At 43.7% G+C, this 23,131-nt stretch overlaps 1 protein-coding gene across 1 annotated transcript in view; it reads right to left on the bottom strand.

The window, feature by feature from the left end:
* PLEKHM3 (pleckstrin homology domain containing M3) overlaps positions 1–23,131 on the bottom strand; it is a 73,514-nt gene that overhangs the window by 35,738 nt on the left and 14,645 nt on the right. The window contains exons 3-4 of the mRNA XM_075153462.1: positions 12,336–12,481; positions 6,664–6,857 (exon numbers count right to left, since the gene is read on the bottom strand). Of these exons, the coding sequence (XP_075009563.1) occupies positions 6,664–6,857; positions 12,336–12,481 (340 nt within the window). The remainder of the gene's footprint in view (positions 1–6,663; positions 6,858–12,335; positions 12,482–23,131) is intronic.

Raw genomic sequence — 23,131 nt, forward strand, 5'->3', positions numbered from 1 at the left:
TCAAGCTACTGCACCACGCTGCAGACTAAAGCAGCTGACAGGCAAGCACACGCTGATCGCCGCTGTTCCCGTATTTTTTCTGCCTCCTGGGCAAGGGGACCTCTGAGGTCCCTGCAGCGCGCACCACCAACGCTGCGGCTGCCTGTCCAGCACGCGGGCAGGAACTGCGTGCGCGCTGATCTCGTTGACAGGAGCGCAGATTTTTCAGAGTTACTATTTGATTTTAAAAGTACAGAGGGATATCAGGGAATTGCCAGTTAGCCCAAACATATGTGGCAGGGTAAATAACACCTCTTGCTAGGTTTTCTCTTGCAATTCGTTTGACATGGAATCTGTTAATTTAAGGTAGAGAACAGCATCAGAGGAGAGGGGAAAAGGTAGGATTTTTTCCAGTGTTGCTAATTCTTACAGTTTTATGCAGGCTTTTGATTTCGTATTTCCTTAGAAATCTCAGCTCCTGGAAGCATGTTGGGAGAGGAGAACCCCAACTTTCCAGCCAAAAAAAGTTACTCAAGGAAGTGAGGCCCTGGGAAACCCGGTGATTTGAAAGTCAAAAGGTAATAATAAATTAATGAATTTAAAGCAAAACAAAACACTATTTATTTATTTAATTCTTGTGGTATTATACCAGATTAATGATTTTTTTTTCCTAATTCTATGGGTTTGGCTAAAAAAGCGTTTGTGAACCATTTCACATTCGTGAGGTACGAACACTCTTCTAGTTACGTTCTGGGAGCAGCCATTCCTAAACATCTTCAGCCCACACTAAGTGCTGGATTTATGAGCAAGCATGTCCAGGTCAGGTATTGTTTCATGTTGTTATGAAATTCCTCATGAGCATCCCTATGTTAAAACAGTTACTCTTATCGTCCATCAGCAATCCTGAACCAGTATAGAAAGTTTCACCTAAAATGCACTACACTAACTCTCTCTCCTCTGTGATTACTTGAGCAAGGTTACGGTAACATTGTGAAAGACAAGAATTACTACAGATCAAACTCAGGAATCAAGTACTGCTGTTACTAAAAGCAGGATGCAGAGAATTAGAGGCACACAGTTTCATTTTGAAATTAAAATAGCTTAGATCCCCCAATTAACTTGAAATGAAGAATAAGAAAACGCTCTCTGTTTTTGTCAGGCACTTCTGAACCCTTGCAGTTTGCTGCTGGAAGTTCTGATATAAAAACACAGGGATAAAAATGGCACAAGTCATATTTAACGTGGGTCCACATCTAACAGGAACTTCTTTTAAAATCATTATGGTTTTTTAAAGCAACCTAGTCTCAAAAGGTGAATGGAATTTTTGACCATTTTGAAAGATGTCTAATATTACTGATCTATTTGACAAGGAGATGCAGGTGTGCCCCTAGACTGGAAAATGCTAGTGTGAACTGAAAGACCCATCTGTCCTCTGGAAAACTTACCATATATACCCTGGCATGCTCCTCAGCTGGATGCTCACCATGGTAGGGCACTGGCTTGTGCTTTTAATCTTCCCTTGGCCTGAATAGACAGCAGTACGGCCTCCACTGCTCTGGCACACATCTTGTTGCTCCAGCTCTGTTTGTTACCCCTAGTTAAAACGAAAGCTCGAAGTCCACCTTAACTCCATCCCCTACAGTTTTAGCCAAATGCTTTTTAAGATGTTAACTTGCAAGGACCCTGCATGCACAGTTACTTCTTCAAAAAGACACAAGAGTTGAAGCAGAGAGGTGATCTGTTTGTAAGAGCTCCATCAACAGGCATGCTTTATTTATTTCAGCTGCTGCAATGACTACATGCATGCAGGATCTATATAAAACAACAAATGGCTCGTGCATACTTCTCTGCATTTATTTTCTCACCTTTCCTCACTTTGGGGTGTTGTTTGGTCTTAACACTGGATCCTCTCAGGATATCCAGGTATCTTCTTTGAATGAATTTCTCTCTCACCCTCTTTCCAATCATCCGTGCACCAAATTTTCTTCTTCTGTTGGTCTTGTCGTTAACTGAGAGATCCAAGTGCTATGAAACCACATCCTTCTGTTCCTTTCCTGCTCAAACTTGCTTTTTGCAAGTTGTGTCTTTGTTCTCCTGCTTTGGGATTTTCCACTCTTCAAATGGCCTACCCATTGCAAAGAAAATGGAGAAAACAGTCTCCTTTGACAGTCTGGACCTGACTTAATGACCTTCTGTTGTCCTTGGTCTGAAAGATGACATAGCCCCAGCTTCACATACATGAGGTATTTGGTGGTATAGTGATTGCATAAGATCAATCAGGATTCCTGTCATGTGTTTAGACAGGTTCCCCAATCGCCACACAAATATTTTGAAAGTAACCTACTCTTGTGTCAGAAGTGATATGTCTAAGGCCTCACTGTAGGAAGTGACAGGACTCTATTGTTCAGCATAACTGAATTTGGGCTTGTTTCGCGTCATGCTGACAGACTGGCAGGCTCAGCCAGGACCACACGTCTGCGGCACCGGAGTGTACCTTTAACCTCCTGCTGCAACAGCAAGCTCTAATTTGGTCTTCCTGTAAGACGCTAAGTAATGTATCCAGCACTGGAGTTTTGCTAGGGTAAAACTGATGTATTGCTGTTCTAGAGCTGATAAACAAATGGTATCAGACAGAGATGAGTAACAAGAGGGAAATTTTTCCACATAGTTTCTCACCACCATTCAGAAGATTTACTTACAGAGCGAGGGCACTGCAACAGGCACTCATGTATAGGGGAATGTGCTGCAGAACATTCACCTTGTGTCGCTGCCATCTGTCTAAAATGTCTGGGCTAGCAACACCTGAACTGCAAGTTTAGGTGGATAGCTGAGAGAGCAGAGAGCCCAGAGAGAGCTCCAAGTTTGGCCAGGTTTAGCCTACCCTACAGTAGACATGGAGGTGCCTGAAGACTTTTCAAAAAATCATTCTGACAGCTCCTTGACCTGAAGAGCCTCCAACCATGACAAGAACAGAGGAAAAGAGGCTGTGGCATACGGACACACTGTTAGTGTGTCTTATGTCTAGAGATAAAAGGAAGAAAGCAAAATCATAATAAAATTTGCATCATTCAGCACGGCTTCACAGAATAACCTCATTATTTAATGGACTTGGAGATTCTCGCTCTTTCCCAGCTATCAATTTTATTGACTCCATCTTGTTTGCCTGTGCCATTCACTCACCATCCCACAATCTGCAGGCGGTGGTGGGATCTGTACAGCTCCACTTGCACTAATTCTCTGTTGGCTCTAGGTTTCGGTCTTGCATGTTTCTGCCCGAACAGCATCCACACAAGCAAGGCAACCAAAACAAGCGAGAACTTGTTGAGTAAAGACATTTGAGGCAAATTATGTCTGTTGCAATACTGAGGTGACAGCCGCAGCAAACTAGGCATAACAACGTCCCTTGTAAAACAGGGAGCTCAGCACCAGGCTAATCTCAGAGGAACGCTGCTGATAGGCACCGGTGGAGGGCCTTATTTCTCCTCCCAGCCAAATCTGAGTTCCTTTATTTTTTTCCCTTGCAAATATAAAAAGAGCTTAGAATCAGTGGAGCAATAGGTGAGAACAAATCATTATAACTGATGAAAACCACTTTTATTGTGAGGCTTCTAGCTACTTTTAGGATTTCTTCTGCTTCTTTTCCTTTCTTTCTTCCTTTTTTTCTTCCTTTCTTTCCACTTAGTCACTTGCTTTTTCAAAGTTCACAATGTGGTTCAGCCCTAAGTTCTCTGCTAGATGCCAAGTTTCAAAGTTCCCAAAGTACCTATCTATGCACACCAAGCGTTATAAATAACGTTTCCACATTTAAGCCAACGGGATCCTGAGCTAACCTGGTTTACAGCCATCTGGAATTCTTCAGAAAAAATGACTTGTAAGCACTGTAAACAGTTCTGTCTTCCCAGAGGACACCAAGAGTTTCCAAATTCATTGCCATCTTCGTTTTGCGATCTGGGTTCAAGAGCAAGGTATAGATTTAAAGAAGACTATAATGCAAATAGTATTAATAAAAGAAACCTCAGAGTGATCTGCTTTTCCCTAATAAGGCAGGCTCTATCAGTGTCCCAAAGGCAGCAAGGTGCCAATACAATTAATCAGTCTGTTTTTAGTTCTCCCTAGACAGCAATATTAACAGTTTGTTTCAGTCTGTTTATATGGGTCTGACAGGTCTTCAAGATGCTATGTTCACTTTCCTGTGATTAATAGTCATTCACATACTAAGGTGAAGACCAAGCAGAAAAAGAATGTTTTCAGAGCAGGACAGATAACTGGATTCTCTCCCCCAGCCTTTCATTTCTAACTAGGAAACAGTACTAAATTTAGGAACGCTGTCTCACCGTATTGTTTAAACCCCTCCTTTTCTTGCAACTTGCCCATGTGATGAGCCAAAGGGAAGTTTAAATCACAGATTTTCTTCATTTACTTTTCAGCTGTGCTCTATAAAGCCATCACATTGATAGTGAATGTCTGCACACTGTGATACTACATCCAGAAAGCAAAGCCATTGGGACCAGTTTTGAGCAAGGAATAACTCCTTCTGGGAAAAGAACTTTCCTTCTTTTCCATCTCTGCAAACCTCTCAGGGGAGATCTGAGGGACCAACTGAGCACCAAACCCACCCCAAAAGAGGCTTCACAGACCAAGAAGGAGCTGGACTACATTCCTTCAGTGGCTTTTACAGGACTTTTAACAAGTCCTACAAAACTGAAGATGCTTCCCCAGTACAAAAGCAAACCCTTCTTGGGCCAGGGTCCTCCTCTCCACCACAGAGAGTTTTAATTGGAGACAGTGTGAAGGAACCCTTACACAAGAAAAGGGAGCATTTGGAGTATTTCCCAGTTTCCCTTTCTGCCATTCTGGGTGTTTCATTTTGATACAAGGAGTTTTTTCCCTCTCCTCCCCGCCCCAAGAAAAGACCATGCACACGTTTCTGTGCTAATTTTTGTCCATTCTCTCTTCTCGCCGTTTCTTCAGTACTTGTCGTCTCTCCTTTTTGGAGGTAGGTTTTTGGGCTCCTTCTTTGTCCTGGTTTCTTCATTAACTCTTAATTTCCTGAGATCGCTCCCCTCTTTGAATCTCCTCCTTCTCCTGGCTTTCCCTCATCCCTTTGTCTCTAGTCTATTGATTTCTCTGCTTAGGCCTCCTTTGATCTCTCTTCTTTCACTCTCTTACCCAAGTCCATTCAGTCCCATGCCTCCTCCTGTCTATTTTAATCAGGGCATTCTTTTCTTCAGCATTAATCAGAAAGCATAATTTCTTTTCTGCCACTTTTTCTGAACCTTCACAAACCTTATTGTCCTTTTAGTTTTATTGCAGTTGAAGAGGATGGCATAGGAAAGTTGTTATAGCTGAATAGCAAAACAGCTCTGCAAGATAATACCATCCTCTAGAATAAAAGAAAAATAATCCTAATTTTTAAAATGCTGTAAGCTGCCCTATCAAATAATAGGAATTGAACAGTAAGACAAACACATATTAACACACAGTGGGTCTGACACAAGAACTCAGTAGTGCTCTCCAGAAACCTGTTGCTATATCCTTCTCCTAATTGTTCTAGGTAGTTCATCCAAACAATGACACAGGTTATGTACTGAAGAGCACACCGCCTCACTCCATACCTGGGATAAAGACACTAGTGCAGCCTCCTCTCCCTCCCAGAGAATTCAGGTCCCCCATCCCTAAAATACCATGCTCAAAATACAGTCACTGGTGTCATCTGCTTTCTTGCCCTTTGGCAGCTCATCATTTCAAAGCAGCGGCTTTCCTATTTGCGGTCTTGTCTTACAAACTTGGGGTATACAAATGCTTACAGATTTATTTACCACCAGGTCAGCTGCATGTGCCTGGAGCCACTCACCTCACAGTATGGCATGGGCAGAGACATCTCTTTCAGAGATCCATGACAAAAGTAACTTGGCTTTTTTAAGGTCACAACTGTGGCTTGATGGTTTTAAGAAGATTGTTTGTTTTTAGCTTGTTAGAAAAAATGCAGCAGCAGCTGGACTAAGATACAGCACTTCTAAAATTAAGTTCTCTTTTCATAAAACTACTGTTTCCACCACAGAAAACTCAATATGAAACACATACTGCTGTGGTGTGACCATGTGTTTTCCAATAAACAAAACACTCAGCACAGCCATGTCATGGATGGAAAAGACAGTGGCTGAGCTGCTCTGGTGCCACATAAATCCCACGCTGGATCACATGCCAGGGTACTACATCTGGCCTCCGCCTTTGTGCGAGATCGTATCACAGAAGAAGGCAGAAGCGCTGGACAGGTGGTTGCCTCTGGCCTCTCTCACGCTTTGCCATACTGTGAGGTGTTTCAAAGGTCCCAACAGTGGCTACCACGCTGCAGTGCCATGGCAGGGAGCATGAGGTATCACACCTGACTGAAAATACTCACGCACAGCCAGGAAGCCTGAGGAAGAGTGAAAGGGGCTCACCACAATGTGTGACCCCCTGGGCTAACAGTTGTCAAGAACAACTTCAGATATTCAGACCCTATAAAACCATTTTCTTTGGCAGTAGACAACCCAGCTGCCCAGGGAAGTCAGACACAACCACAACATCTTTCTAAACGGGTAACACCTTCAGAACAAGATTCTGAGGGGAAAAAAAAAAAGAAGAAAGGCAACATGACAAGGAAACTACATCCTTGTGCTGTATGTTGTCTGTGGTTCTTACCTTCTACGCAGATCTTCAGCCACTGCAGCTCTGCAACTGAACAAATAGGCTCGGAGAGATTTTAGCTGCTGTCTCAGGCGGACAACAGTTGCCAGAGGTTCAACATGCTTGTACAACATGGGATTTTCCTGCTGGATATCAATCAATGGCTCCTCATAAACATATTCCAGGAACTCTTTGGCTTGCTTTGATACCTGAAAAATAAAGCAACCAGTTTAGCTAGGCTTTCCTCCCAACTCTTTTTAAGCAGATCCTCCCCTCTGTGATCTGTCAGCTATCCTCTGCATCTGAAAACTTACTCTGTTACCAATTACAGATGAAGACAGAGCTGAGAGAGATCCAACTGTCTCCGCTTATAGCCAAGTCAAACTTCATCAAGCCCATCAAAGTCGAGTGTATGAGATAATTGCTTACTTACCCAAAATACAGCGATATTTGCAGCCACACATGTTTTCACTCCAGGGTAACATAACTTACTAGATGCTTTTCCAGTCTAAAAACTGATTACCAAGTTTCTTCCCTGTTAATATTTTTCTGTTTGTTCACCGTTTTCTTTTTGGCAAGCAGCAAGTGATAAGGTAAGTGCCAAAGCACAACATTAGAAAAGGAAACATACACCCTGCAAATCCAATCACATTGTACTATCCCAGGGTACAGAACTCCAGCGTAAAGTACTACTCCCATTTGTTTCATGCTCAACCAGTATGGTTAAAATTATGTAAAAAGAAAATAATCAGAAGCACATCTATCAAGTTGTGTTTTTTTAAATACAGACAAAAAAAGTTTAATTTTACTGGTATTACTCACTCCCAATGTTTCACCTGCAAGAAGTTTTTCTTACGTCTTTTTCATGATAGTGCTCTGTTCTATCTCCACCTGCAAAGAGCTACTGTAATCTTGATAAATAAATGGGACTTTTGTTCCCACTAGAAAAGATACTCCTGTTTCTGAGGTGAGAAGGCCAAATTCCCTCTCATTCTTTATTTCTGCATTTTATCACAGCCGGAAAAAAGAAGATGGGATTACCTGAAATGAGCTGCAAATCACTTGAAACTGTGCTATAGAAATACTATTCGCTCCACAATTCAATCAGTCCTCCTGGACCTTTAAATCAGTGTTTACACTGAGTGGAGTCAGGGATGAATTAGGCTAACAAAAGGAGAAAGGGCACACCACAGCCTCTTGAGATTCAGGATGTTATTTCCCTTCTGGTGCTGTAACGCAGGAAGTAGGTAAAAGCAATATACATCCTTATAAGTAGCACCACTTCCAAAACCAGCGCAAGTTACTAGCAAGATAATACAAGGTGTAATTTTAAATACAGCAGACCATAACTCCGCAGGTTTCCCAGGCCCTGAAGCTGTATTAAATATCTCACCTATTCATACTAAACAACCCACTCATTTCTTTTTCTTTTTTTTCTTTTTTTTTTTTTTTTTAAATAATGCACATATAAGGAATTGTGCTGTCTGAATGGAAGCACGGGTAACATGCGGTGTAAGGAGCAGCACAGGCAACTTCGATTTTGTAGAACAAAACTCTGCAAACACCAAATATGTCAAGTTTTCTAACACTAGCAATGTTGATGTTTTATTAGACGTGCTAACTGCAGTGCACAAAAGAGACTGCAGTTAAACGACCTGCTTTTACAATCATTAAATTATTTGGCTGTAACATCTCCGCAATCCCCTGACAACTGCTGTATCTATAGTAAATATTATTCCTCTTCCTCCGATGGGCAAATTAAGCCACATATTCAGTGATTCCCTAGGAGGCACATGAATGCTTGGTACACCTGGAGGACCTGGTGCCCAGTGTTCTTTGTAGCCTTTCTTCCTTGCTTTAAACCCCTGCTGAAGTGACGGGCTCCTCATCCACCTGCCCTGCTGTCTCGGGAACCAGAGGGCGATTACTGGCTAAGTATTACACCCATGCCTGTGCACACTTGTACCCTGCATGGGCAAAGGAGTACAGAAACAAAAAAATGCCAGAACTGAGGTCACCTGAGTGACTCTGCAATACACGTGCACTACGATGACAAAGTATTACTGTGCGGCTCTGGTGCCGCATGGTCTGAATGCAGCCTTTGAGCAGAGGGCAGCAAAGCAAACCCTTCTCTCTCCTTGCCAATACAATGTACCTGCGGAGTGCTGACTGCAGGAAAAGTAGCTTTGCCCAGCATCGCTGGCTGACAGGTAGATGTCGGTTCACCCGACACAGGCACACAGGTCATTTAAAACATTAACTCACATTGCCGACCATAGCAAAGTTACAAGAAGCTGAAATGCAGTCTTCTAATGGGAAGGGTCAGGCAGTCATAATAATTCAGCTTGCTACCAGCCAACATTCTAGTACATGTAGTAGCATACTCACAGTCCCCCAGTTTTACTGGGCAGACTAGACAATCCTATTCAATAAGCCAGACGGAGTGAGAAGATGCAACGTGCAACAGGGTTTTAGCTTTAAATGTCATACAAGGATGGATGCTAACATTTCCAGACCTTTTATTTCTAGAGGCTGCAAACTTACAGTTCAGAATTCAATTTACCAGAAGTCAGCCTCCCTTGAAGCCTTCTGGCACAGGGAGTTCATTTCCTGCTGTGTTTGTCTGGCATTTTGTGCAGGCTGGAAGCCACCTGAACCAAACTGCAATCCTTACTGGTTTTTGCGTGCAAACAGGGAAAACAGTTGGCCTAAGCAAAAGGAAGAAAGGATGTTCACAAGATTGCCTCTTCTCTTTTCCCTTCACACAAACACGTGCAAAACACAAATAGGAAAACAGTAGGGAGACAGGGGAAAAAAGTGAACCTGAGGACTGAACTGCTGCTTTGGTTATGACAGAAGAAACATGCCTAACTGGCAAGTCCTTTCAAAGAGCTTTTATTGCAGTCAAGGGGACGTTTCTTTTCCTACCCACGTGCTTTCAGGTGTTAAGTGCATTGTTGCCTTTCAAGATCCTGGGTATGGGAAGACACAACTCTACAGATTTCTACCGCTTCTGTTTTTTCACAACCTGTCTTGCCAAAAGCAGACGAGAACCTCTCCATTTGCAAAACTTACTTAATTGATGCAACAGTTCACGTTACAGCTGCTGCTCAGATGTCTAGGAGTCCATGAAACACAAAAGAGAAAGATGCCCAACTACACTGTATCGTCATAAAAGCTCATGTCCTAGAGCAGCTATTGGTGCTTGCCTTGCCAGAGACAGGTAGGACAGGCCCCAGAAACCCCTGCAGAGGCGGGGAAAAAGTGGCAGTGGGAAGGAATGCAGGTTTTCAAACTCTTTGTTCACTTTCCTTCCATTCGGTGGACTGACAGACTCATTTCAGGCTGTGTGAAACACAGAAGCTTTTGAAGACTGAAGCCCTGTTTCAGCTCTGACTGTCAAACATGGCATGGGCTTATTTCCTGCAGGACCGCCCTGGGGTGTGCTATGAGTCCGGCCAGGAGCAAGTCACCCGCCGCAGAAGCTCCGCTTCCAGGCATCGCTGCGCTACCCGTGAGGGGCAGGGCTGTGCATTTAGGAGAAGCTCGTTGCGTAGCTTCGCTGTGCGATGTTGCTGCGCAGCTTTGTGTGGGCACACTGGCCGATTATGGGAGGTGAAATGCCAACAAATTAAGTGATCTCCCTTTAAGAATGAGCCCAAAGAAAATTATTACCAAGATCAACTCAAGGAAGTGGGACAAGATATCTGTCTTTGCCAAATCAGCACATTTAATCAATACGCCACTAAGGAATCGTGCAGTTTCATTACAACTGTTAAGTGCAGCAGCTAGCACTAAGTTGCCTTTTAGACCATACAGAAGAAATAAACATCAGACCTAATCTCTGAATGGAGAAAGGAGATGTGGATGTAAAAGTGCAGGCAATATGTGCTCTACCTCAGAAAAGTACTGCTTATTTCCCATGGAGGTGTAACAGGAATAGAAATAAAAGCACATGTATGCAGAATTGAACAGAAAGGGGAAACCCCCAAAGATTTCACAAAAGTAACAAGAACTACTTGTTATTTTAATTCTATACACGGATGGGACAGAGTCGAGGAGATCCAACCAGTGATCTCAGCTCAGCTGTCACACTGCTACTGTGGCACACGATGTTCTCTTCACCTTCCCTCCCTGCCTTAGATTCTGCTCTAATAGTTGGGGATGCTGTAGTGTTTTCCTACCTAAGGGATGGTGTTCCTTTCTTAAATCCACCTCTCTGAGCACTTTGGCACAGAGACTGGTCAAGTATCTGCACAGAATTTGCTTGTGCTCCCAAGCCCCCTCGCAGCTGTTCTGCCTGCCCACAAAAAGTGTGAATTGGTAACTTCTCACTATTACAGTGCGATTACAGTAGATTAAGGTTTCAATGAATGCTTAAGCTTGAAAGTCTCACTTCCTTTTGTGCCTCAGCTGCCTATACCAAGGCCACAGGAAACCAAGCATAGTCTTTACCCTGCAGGTTTAGAAAACAAAATAGTTTATTTTTTCGGCAGTATTACTGACAGCTTGATATGAGGTCTTTGCCTTACCATCCACTTGCCCCGTATCAGGGCTACCTATACTACTATGGGCTAGCAAGTTTAGTCCTTGGTAAAAGCACCCAAAGAAAGAATTCTTAAATATTTATTCCTAGCTTCTAGGAAAGGGAGGTGTTTTTGTCTCCACACGTAGGAGCTTTGTAACTGAAGAATCTTGCATTTCACAGCACAAGACTATCATTTTCCTGATAGCAGGCTCTGGCTACCTTTTAATAATCCCCCCGTCTGACAAATTTTCTTCTTCAAGAGAGCTGCTTTTCCTCTAATGGGGCATTTACTGGTTATTTTTTTCCTTTTCAAATAGCCCATAATAATATTCGCAGACACAAAACATCAAACAGCCTCTCCTAACGGTGGCTGCTAGGTCTGAAGCTCTAGCATGGTCTGGATTCCTTATGAGTTTGTTACTGTTTTAGCATATGCTCCCCGAGATGGCAAAACAACACTGCTACCGTGCTTGCTGGCACAATGCTTTGAGGCATGTGATCCGTTGCCCCTATCTAGCAACCAGCCATCAAGACAGCAGCAAATAGCAGATTACTTGAGCTTTAGAAAAGCTGCTTGTGTGGCAACTGAACAACTGTAGAATTTTCTCTTTATGTTACTTTTGGCTGTCTGGTCCAAAGAAGTGCTATAACAATGTCCTTCTAGTGTCCTTGAAGCGTTTGTGCCAAGAGACAGGACCTACTGGGCCTTGCAAACACCACGCTTGGGTGTGCCAGTTTCCTGTGGGCATTTCCACAATTTAGCATCCATCACCAAGCAGTGCCAATCGATAGTCCCTAGTGCTCATGAAACACGTACTCCTCAAAGGCGGAATAACTGCAAAGATTAGGGCTAGAAGAGAGGTTTCAGTGTTCCGTCCCTCCCTGTCTCTTGAACAACCAGATAAGCAATGATGGAAAAGATACCACCAAGAAAGAGCAGCACGGCTGCTCCAGTAACAGTATGCCTTAGACCTGGCCAAGGAAATTTTGACGAAAACATCTGTCTTGTTGAGAGAGCATGGCTCATTCTGGCAAGAGGGACAAAGACGACAGTATTAGCAGTCAATGCCTGTAACCTTCAACCTGTTGCAATATCTGTGTTTCTATCTACAGAGCAATTCAGTTCACTTGCTAGCAAGCCAACCTGCAGGGAGATTACCTTGTATTTGGAAGTGTCCCAGTTATGAACCAGCCGTGCGGGGATGAGGAAGCTGTCATCCACGTGGCAGGTGCTGCAGTAATACCATCCACTGTAGCTGCACACCTTGGCTTTCCCATTGGACAAGCCTATGGAGCGCTGACAGCCTGGAGAAGAGAGAGGGGGAAAGTCTGGGTTTGTACACCATACCAGAGGTACACATTCAGGATGCAGTAAGAAAAGTAATTATTCCCCTATCTGAGACCATTTTTACATTTTATTTATTTTACCAATGAGCCATTTCTCATTCCCTAAAAATAGAGGAATAAGTATCAGTATCCCTGGACTAGCACTGAACAAGCATACACTAACTTGGGCATCTATGACAAAGAGTGCAGAAAGCAGTCAAAGGATACTCAGCACTTCTCAAGAAACAAAGGCAGAAGACTGACTCTGAGACACTGGGCATTTAAAAGCCATGGCTATCTGAAAACCATGACCTTCAGGCCTAGACAGAAACCACCAGACCACAGAAGTACTGGGTGCTTGCTCCAGAGAGCTCCCATTTTCCCCACAACAGAATGGGCCAGCACTGGCTGCCTGGAGGAGCTGAAGCCAGCTCCTGCTGACAGCCAGAGGGATGCTGACTTGGCAGGTCGGATTCAGCCACAGAATTAGCACAGCCATGGCAAACCAGAGTCAGACCATGAATAATAACTGTGAGCAGCAGTCACATTGCGAATGAGTAGTCCTTGACTAGCAGTAGTGACACAGCTCAGTTTCCTGCACCTTTTTTTTTCCCTTACGATTGGATTACCCTGTGTCTTACAAGGTCTGAGGTCTCCCAGACTTTTTTCACAGCTGGATCCCTTGCCGCTTCCCATGCCCTCTTGTGTGGAGTCCCTGGGGTAAAACAATGTAGTCAAAAGCTGCTGCTTTAGTTGGAGAGACCTAATGCAGAGTTCTCCTTCACCTCACCATCTGTTTTCACAAAACACATAGAAACTCAGTGTATTTGACACCTCTGTCTTTCCCTCAACCATGGCTAAAACGAGCCAACAGGTTCAAATAATGTTAGAGTGGAGGGTTGAAGACAGACAGCACAGTCACATTAAACAACCTGCTCAGGAAGCAAGGCTAAAAATGTTTGGATAAGATATAATGAGATGTCTGTCGTTGTTATTAACACCTCTTTGACACAGCACACACGACAGTATTTCTGCTTTTCCTTCAAATGCTAGTGTCCCCGTATGACATTTACAGCTACAGACACAATTAGCACCAGAGCCACACTCCGGCATGTGCTGTATGCTCAGACGGTCTCTGCTGGAGCTGGTTAGTAATGCTGATTAGCAGAATCCTTGTACATCACTTCTACAGCAAAAGGATTGGCTAAGTAGAGTTTTTCAGGCAGAAGTCAACTGACTGACTGCTTTTGTCAGTATAACTGATTTGGTTTGGTGTATGTAACTTCTCCCGCTGAATGCATCTTTTTCCCCCAGTAGAAGTTATCCTGATTTGAAGAAAGATTGCAGCTCAATAGGCATAAATCGAACTCCTCCTTCACCCTATTAGCTAATGCTACCATGTCCCCTCCGCTCTAATCAAAATAATTAGAATAAACTGACCAACCCAATTCGTTCACTTCCTCCGCTTCCACACTCCAGAGCCATGTGGCCATTGACTCACTACCCAGTGAATCAGTGTGGGACCTGTCCTGTCTCCATCTCTCTCTCCTCCTTCCCTTTTTTTGAAGGGAGGATATGCAGTTTCTTGAAAAAGGCAAATATATGAATGGGTTGTTGATGAAAGAGATACTTATGTTAATGTCTCCTCCTTTACCATTCATAAGATCAGAGCATAAGTATAAACATATATCTCAGTGGTGTAACTCAACATACATAACGCAAAAATGTGATCTCATCTTAGCTAATAATCAAACAGAAAACCCAAACATTATGACTGCAAACTATCATCGTTGTAGAAATAATATTTTTAGGGCAGAAAGAATGAAGGTATGCCTTTTATAGGGATAAAGTCAATTCAAGTAATTCAGCAGTGTGTTACAAAAAAAGATGACCTATGACTGTGGCTTGGGATCAGAACTTAGGAGCCAACAACTTCTTATTTCCCTCAGTGCAAAGCACACATTTTCCCATCTTTCCTTACCTGTTCTTTTCTTTTTTTAAAAAAGCACTTTCCTGACTAGTCAGTTAAAAGAGTTTCCATGCAGTCCTGCTCCACTATGCTATTACGGATGAAGTCAGCAGGCACACCTGGTAGTAAGCTCAGTATCAGAGCTCTGTAGTACATATAGAACTATTCCAATTTTTAAAATGAACTCATACATAAAGGTGAAGGTTTTGAACAGCTGACAAGACATGAAATACCAGTCCTGTTTGTCTGACATGACATTCATCTGACTAGGAGCCCTGGAAGATGCTTGCAGAAGGTACTCACACTGTTGCTATGGAGCCCATGTTTTTAAAAGCACAACAGAGGTAAACCTTGCTCCTCTGTAAAGGAAACAGAGAAGTACGCCCTCTCCTCACGGAGCAAGATGAAGGAATCTACGAAAGAGAACATTCCCCTTTCCCAAGCTAAATGGGAACAAGCTGTCAGAGAGGATGTTTGTGTTAGCAATACCTCAGTACAGCACGTTCTTCCATGCCAGCCTTGCTAAAAGAAGGGAAGGGTCTGAATCTTTATCCTCACTTTATCCTCAATTCAGTTGCCTCTGAATTTCCTGTCACTGAGAAGCACTGAAGCATCTGTCTTCATACCTCAACTGGCTGCAACTTCAGCACTCATTACATACAGCCATCACCTCACGCTGGATGAAACAGAGAGTGCTGAATGACATGTAGTATTTTCTAGCTCAATGTGTTTGGACCAGCTGATGAAGTATTAGTGGTAAAGCTGTGTCTGAATGACACTGAAGTCTCCTAACTCAATGCTGTTGAAACCTTACTCGTCTGGGGGATGAGGATGGGGACGGAACAGGACACATGGTCCATCTAACTGCCACTGTGCCCTCCCTGCCACTCCGCAGGCTGCTAGTTTCTCTTAGTGCCCTAGCTCCCATCCGTTAGACTGAAGGCAAGAATAAGCTAAACTCCAATTTGAATTGCCATCATCCTAAACTAAAATGTTTCTAGTTGAGAAGTCACCATTTTAAGGCCTAATTTATTGCAACCTCCTAGAGCCAGAAACTCATTCCAGTCCACGGAGAAAGTTTCCTCAGGAGAGGAATGACAAAGCACAGAAGTGCTGGGGGGGCTTCCCGCCTCCTCCCTATGTCCAGCCCGTAAGAACTGAAGGTCTCCGGGGTGACGAGGGTCTCAGCAAGCAATCTTGGACGCCCTCCCCTTCAGGAAGGGTGGTTTTATAAAGAGGAAGTGGAAAAAGCTGCTACCCAAGCTGCTGCTTTATTCCAGCCCTTCTCTGAGCCCACGTTTGTTTCCTTGTTCCTCAGAAACACATTTTTACACGGAGTATTTCTCACTCCTCTTCATATCCTCAAGCAAATTACATCCTGCAAAGCTACATAACAGTTGTAAGATTGGGGTATTTTAGATGAAAATGTGGCACTGGCACCTACCTTACATTTTCCCTTACCTTACAAGCTTTGCTGTTTGAAAATCACCATCCCTTCCATTCCTATCTGTTGTGATTCATAATGATGGCTATTTCTACAATCCTTTCAAATCAAGTTATCAAAGCACTGATTTTCTTTGATGTTATGCAGTTCAAAGTGATGTAGTGTGACAAACATATTTCTGTGGCATAGACCACTTATGCTACTTTGGTTTTTTAAGATGGAAAAAAATAGAGCAAGAGAGAGAGAGAACGAAGAGGAGGAAGGAATAGCTTGTGGCTTAATGCCCTTGGAAATCCTGCACCTGGACATTCAGGTACATAAACTTGCCATCATGTTTACCAGAAGCAAAGATAGTACTGATTCCTGGCTTTAAACTCTTGAGCACCCCTCCCAGCAAGATAGTCAGATGTAGCTGACCCCCTCAGAGATCGATAACACAACTCAACAAATAGTTTGGGGTGGGCGAAGGGACCATTTCATGTTTGCAGAGAAAACACTTGCCTATAGATAGAGAAAGCACCTTCCACAGGATGGGGGGAAAAAAGCAGCATAACTTTCACCAAGCCTCTCTCACCTATTCCTAATGCTCACACAGAATATTATCCATATAACATCTGTACAAAGTTCTGGCAAACCCTGAGCCTAGAGCAAGGAGAATACTGCGATATTTACTATCACCCCAAATCATCCCTACCTAAAGGATTTTATAGAGCAAGCTACAGAGGGAAGAAGTGTAGCTGTAGGTATACTGTTAGCAAAGTGAGGGAAAGAATAATCCCAAACCTTTCATCACAGAAAATATAACAAAACAGCCTTGGAATCAAGCAAAGAAAAGAGGGGTTAGAAAAAATAGCAGCAAGAAAGTGCTGCTGGGCACAGATGAATCTCTCAACAACATGTCTGTGAGCAGAGCAGGAGTATCAACATCAAGAGGCTCATCTCCAAGTGCTAAGACTTCAGGAGGAAAGTAGTACAGGAAGATGAGGTTAAAAAGTTATAACAAGTTTCTCTCCTTGACTTAAGGTGGTGGTGAGGACAGTATGGAGGAAGAATCCAAGACACTTGACTATAATTCCTCTTCTGCAAAGCATGGAAAACACCACTTCTGCCACTTTCAGGGCGTTGCATACTCTTACGGTCAAGGAAGATGCACACAACTATTCTTTTTATCCAGATACCTTTTTCTTTAATCTTTTAGCGAGAAAAGATTGGAGGAGCTCCACAGTGAAACAGAAAAAGTGGAAGACCAAACTAGAATTAAGTACACAACTGTCTTCCTTATTCAATAAAGTTCCTTGCTCAGTATCAGGAAAAAGCAACTCCCTCGTGATTATGTACCATAATTAAATCTGTGACAGATTAGCTTAGAAGCTAATTCATTTAGAAACAATATGAAGAAAAAAAAATGACCCACAGACTTCAAAATGCTTTCAAGCTTGATAAAGCCATAAAACAGACTAAGAAGAAGGAGCACAGCAACAAATTTTCAGAGTGTTAGATCAGACATACAACACTGCTCTAGCTGCTCAGCACAAACAGAAAGAGAAGGTGAGAATGACTTCAGTTGCTGGCCTTGGTTTCTGTGCATCTATTGCACAGAACTCACTCCCCCATGGGAAAACTCAACCTCACGAGGAAGACACACCAACAATCCAGCTCGGTTTTCCCTCATGCCTACCCAGGTTTTAATCTGCATTACACTTTGTCCTTTTCCCAGCATTACTTTTTTTCCAAAGCAATTCTCTTTCTAAAGAAATAATCAAAACTCATAAACCTCCAAGCAAAGTCTGACACTTTACTCACCTTGCCTACTTTTTTGTGAGCTTCGTATGGACTTGGAAAAAAAACCAGAAACAACAAAACCTGTGCACAGTGCACATCGCAGTTTTTTTTTTTCCAGAGCAGCACTAAGAGGGGCTCCCTATAATGCCGGCTTCTGTAAAACCTCTAAGATTCCCACATCTTTGCCACCTCTTCTCCTCTGTTAAACTTCGTTAAAACAGCCAAGTGGATTCAAAACTTATGGGGCAGAGGTAAAACTGTGAGCAAACAGCATCTTAACGTAAGCTTTGTTTTCTTAGGAAACTAAATTAAGAGTCATGTCCCAAACCAATTCAGGGGCCTGGTATAAACTCAACTGCAGAAAAAGTGTTGTGCAGCTATACCCTGCCTTTGCCCTTTTGTGAAGGCAAGACCTTTATCAGCAAAAGCTGGCTTGACTGATTTAAAAGATGCTAGCCCAACAAATAAAGCTGTTTCTTGTAATGGAATTCATGGGGAACCTCTGGGTTCTCCAGAAAAAACTGGAGAGGTGTGTGTGTTGGAGTTTTCGGGTCCGAAAACACTTCCTTTTGTCCAGATGTAGCTATTTCCATCCCAACAAAGGTAAGACTTGGACATTTAGACTCCCTGGTTTTGGGCTTCTCTGAACTTTATGCCAAAAGATTCATCAAGACTGGCTTCACACAATAAATGGACCAAAAAAAAACCCCCCAAGTAACCAGGAGTTCTTTGGGGGCAGTGGAACTGATACCTAGCACCCACAAGCCAGGAAGAAACCAGGCATAGCCAAGGACAAACACAGAGCCTACTCTGAGAGCAGAGACATGCTCACACACAGCAGAACTGAGCTCGTAACAGTAAAAGAAATAAGCACAAATATTTTATTTGTGATGGGAAAAAACAAACAAAAAAAAAGAACATGCTGAAAACCTGCAGAGTTGTTCACAGAGGCAGATTAGAGTGATGGGGTCACCTATCCCCACACAGGCAGCGCAGGCCTTAAAACTTTAACCCTGCCAGGCGGAATATGTAGATTTATCAGCCAAGGTATTTGTATCAGCTGTTCCGCCTGCAGGGCTGAGGCAAAGAAGTCTGTAAAACACCAGCTGGGGATTGCAAAGGGCACATCAGGGTGCAGGACAGGCACTGAACTGGCCAAGTACTCAGCTAGACTGCCCTTCTGGGCAGCAGCAGGCCAACTCCAAACCAAATCCTATGAAGGGGAAAACCCCGCTCTGCGAAGGTGCCAGCCAGAGCCCAGGAAGGTGCAGGACCTACCTTCTCCCAGCTCAGGCAAAGCTAATAGTTTTCACTGCCATTTCCCCTAGCCAAGCCATCTTAGAACTGGATTGAAGAGCTCACTCACCTTACCGCTGAAGATTAAATGGCTTCTGTGATCATAACTGATCACGGGTATAATCAACTCAAGCAAGTAAAAGAGATACCATGCGGTATCTTCTGATCCTTCCCCAAACAAGAGCTGTCACATTGCAAAGCAGCGTGGACCAGCAACCTTGTGTTTTGAAACATGTAGGTCCACTGTAAATTAAGTGCTCCTTGCTACACAAATTCAAGCCACCCTTGACTGCAAACCTTCCTCCCGCTCCTCCCAACAAGTCAGTGGCCTTGTTTAGACATGGTGTATTTTCCAAATACTAGTTTAGCCATGGACAATGGTTTTTGCTCAGCTGGTTTTGGCTAACAAAGAATAAGAGTTTAGAAATACCACTGTTAGCAGTGGAAGTTTTACTTTTGAATCAATAGAAACAGGGCCCAAAAGTCACATACAGGACTGGAAAACTGTGGTCTAAAGTGAAGATACTTAAACAATAAAACCTTTACAGTGCAAAACACATTCTCAGAGGATTTTACAGTCTCTCAAATACAGGGAAGGCAAAAAGCTGCTGAAGTGTTGAACAAAGAGATCAATTGAAATGAAACCAAGCACAAAATATATACAGCACTTAGAAAGCACAATCCTAAAAGCCCTGGACAGGTGAGAACAATTGTTATTTGGGACTAAAAATGTGGCAAGAGTGCTGACAACTTCCCAAAGGACCTTCTGGTATTTTATTATTGTGCTACGTTTGCTAAGATTTGTCCCCTAGTATTTTTATTTCAGTGACATGCTACAAATCGGTGCTGGGTGTAACGAGTTCACAAAGTATTTGCTAAATTCAAGGAAGGAGCACCCATGCTTTTCAACTATCTGGATTTGAGAAGTTTCAACTATATGGGTTTTGAGAAGTTAAACAAAGTGAAACATCGCACCTGGCTAATTCTTTTTTCCTTTTTTTTTTTAATCACACTTGCTGGCTTGCAAGCTATTAGGAAAGTACTTTCTTTTCATTGAGGGGGGAAAAAAAAAAGGGAGCTTTACTTTCACCGCAGTAGGGGCTGATTTCAGACCAGTGGGGTGAGCTAGAGCAGAGGCTGCAGGAGCTGGGCACGTTGCACTGGACTGTCCCCCATCTACACACATGATCACAGCACTACAGGCAGAATGACTCCTTGAAAGCCAACAGCTTTCCACCTGCTGCTCAATTTGACAGGGCTGCAGCTCAGGAAATAGCCCATTTACTATCCTTGGCTTCTCCGCACCTAGTGTTCAGCGCAGCCAGCCAAGTCAGTGGAGCCCTAATAGCAGTATTTATCCTTTTGGCAAGTGAGACATGGAGAAAGCAGGGAGGAAAAGACAGAAGGCACCCCAGAAGAGGAGCAAGGAAAGCCACACAGACAAACAAAAGGGTGTAGAACACATTTGCAGAAGGCAGAAACTCCCACATCCATTAGGACTTGCTGTCTAAGCAACAAGAGTTCCTGGCAGACATAGCTGACTTCACTGAAAAAGTGCTTGTTTTAATAAAGGACAGAGAGAAAAAAAATAAAAGGTGAGAAGGAAGAGAGACATCAAAAGAACAAGAGCTATGCAAAAACAGGAGGCAAGGGCAGAGGCCGTTTGTCTTTCCCATCTATGGAAATGTGAAGGAACATGCCAATGGAATAGCAATAGTGAAGGGCAGCTGGGGACACTTGCTCCTTACAGACCTCCAGGAGAAACGCCTGCCTTTCCCCAGCAGCCCATAGACAGCCCAACAGGGAGACAGGACAGCCACTGGAGCACTCACAAGCAGCTACTGCTGTCTGCAAGATGCTGCACTTGCCAAACACATGTATTGATGGAAGGCACCTCATCCCAAATTTGCAACATGAACAGTTTGGGGACTTCTCTTGAATCTAGGTGAAATAAATACATAAAAAATAGTAACACCTCCCCCCCCAACAGATCATCCTAACACGATGCATGTCTCTTATTTCCTACATATTAAAGAACAAATCATAAAACCTGATATTTACCAGCTTGGACTTGCAAGCAACTTTCACTTCATATCCATTTGAAGACAAGGGGTAGGTCCCTCCAAAGTCTCACCTGAGCAGATCGACGCCCACAAATGCCACTCTTGCTCAGAGCCCCAAACACTTCCCGCAGGAACACTGCTGTACCCCAGCAACTGGGCAAGATCACGCCTGCAGTTACATGAACACGCAAAGGACAGAGGAGGCTGCCATTCCAGTGCCAGCAGTTTCTAGTTAACCCCATGTTCCAAAATGTATTCATGTTCCAAGCCAAAAATACAAATAATGGCAGCAAAGGTAAAAGGGTTTATAAAACCATGCCTCTCCACTGTTAATCAGTGGCCTATTAGTTCGTTTTTGGAAATTATGAGAAATAATGTCCTGCCCTCTGCAGTAAGACAAAGAGTTAGAAATGTGGGGAAAGCTTTTGTATCGCTGATCAAGCAAAAGAAAACTTTTTTCAAGCTGCCCTTCTGACTCCGGTGTATCAACAGTTCGTCGCCCCTGCCCCATGACTACGGCTGACACCACCGCCCTGGCTTATATCACACGTTGAAAAGTGCTAGGCAGACTCCAAGATAAACTTGTCAATAGCGAGGTGCAGACATTCACGTTCTTCCCTACCTGCTTGTGAGTGTCAGTTGTTTGTCTGGGAGCAGTCCCTTGAAAAGCTTTTACTGAGGGAGAAAAGGAAAGGGGGATGCAGAGGGCATTTCAAACAGAAAAAAATCGGGGAGGGGAACCCCACAAAGACTGCAAAGAGAAAATAATAAAAAAAAAAACACCCCGTCCCCATCAGGTCCTCCCAACAACCTTCTTTATCAGAGGTTCATTGTCAATCAATTAGCCAAGGCAGCAGGGGTCTGTAGGAAGGGGGGGTAGCTCGAGAGACAATGGTCTGCCCTGTTGTATTACTATTTAATCACTTTTCCTAAATAAATAAAGCAGCCCTGAGGTGCTGTCATGTCAAGGGAATTTATAACAAAAAACCCCTTCATTTTTCATTGGTCATTACTTTTCCTTCCCTCCCACCCCTGCAGGACTAGAGAGGGTTATTACTGTAGCCTTAAGTTCCATCTTTGTATTGCCTGCCTTTGATTCCCACTCGGACCTTGCCACTTTCTGGCACTAATTTGTCAGGCCGAACAAAGGAGGGATTTGTACCTCCTGTAAGGTCTCAATTAGGAAAGGCTTCTGCTGTATTATGTGCCATTGGGACAGGACACAAAGACGGTAATTACAGGAATTTGCACTAAATGGCTGAAGAATTCACAGCAAAACTTTTCTTCCTCCCCCCTCCGCATCCTTTTCCAAGCTTACCCCTCCCGGCAGCCCTGGGGAACGCCGCTCTCAATGCCCGCAAGCTGTAATTACCAGCAGCAGGCCCCTCGGGTGAAACAGCAGCCCAGCCAGGAACAGCGCAAACTGCCCGCGGGGAGCAAGGTAAGGAGAGCGCCGCAGCTTGCTGGTGTGCCTCCGAAGCCTCCTCAGCACAAGCTTTTCTGAGCCAGACAAGTTTCCCCAGTTTCTCCCAGTTATAATTACAATTATTCATTTCGTTGCGCCGTGGTAACAGCGAGAAGTTCCAGCCGACTCTCAAAGACCAGCTCCAAGGCAGATGGCAAAGGGTCCGCTCCCACAGTAAGAGCTGCGCACCCCCATCCTCGGGTACAGGGAATCCCGGTGGCCGGCTTCTCACAGACTCTCCGCAACTCACATTTCTCTGCACAAGAGTGTGTGTTCAGTTTTGCAGACTAAAAGGAGACCACAGGAGCACTGGGAATGCCTCACGTGTATCGGGAAAGAGCTCTATGCAACCCTGACACGGTCAGAGCAGCTTATTTTTGTGGGAATACATGAGTGGGTGCAGATGAATCGTCCCACATTTGGGAGAGGAAATCCACCCTTTCCCACAGAAAAGTCTCCTCCTATACTACATAATGCAAGACTAAAACCTGTTCCACGTTGGAGACATGCATTTTGTTGCCATCCAGGGCCTGATACTATTTTTGAGGAGGTCATTGGAAATGCTCGCTTGAAACTCTCCTGGACCTCAGTCAGAGGATAAAGCAAAATT

This window comes from Calonectris borealis, chromosome 6, assembly GCF_964195595.1.
Source record: "Calonectris borealis chromosome 6, bCalBor7.hap1.2, whole genome shotgun sequence".
Lineage (NCBI taxonomy): Eukaryota > Metazoa > Chordata > Aves > Procellariiformes > Procellariidae > Calonectris > Calonectris borealis.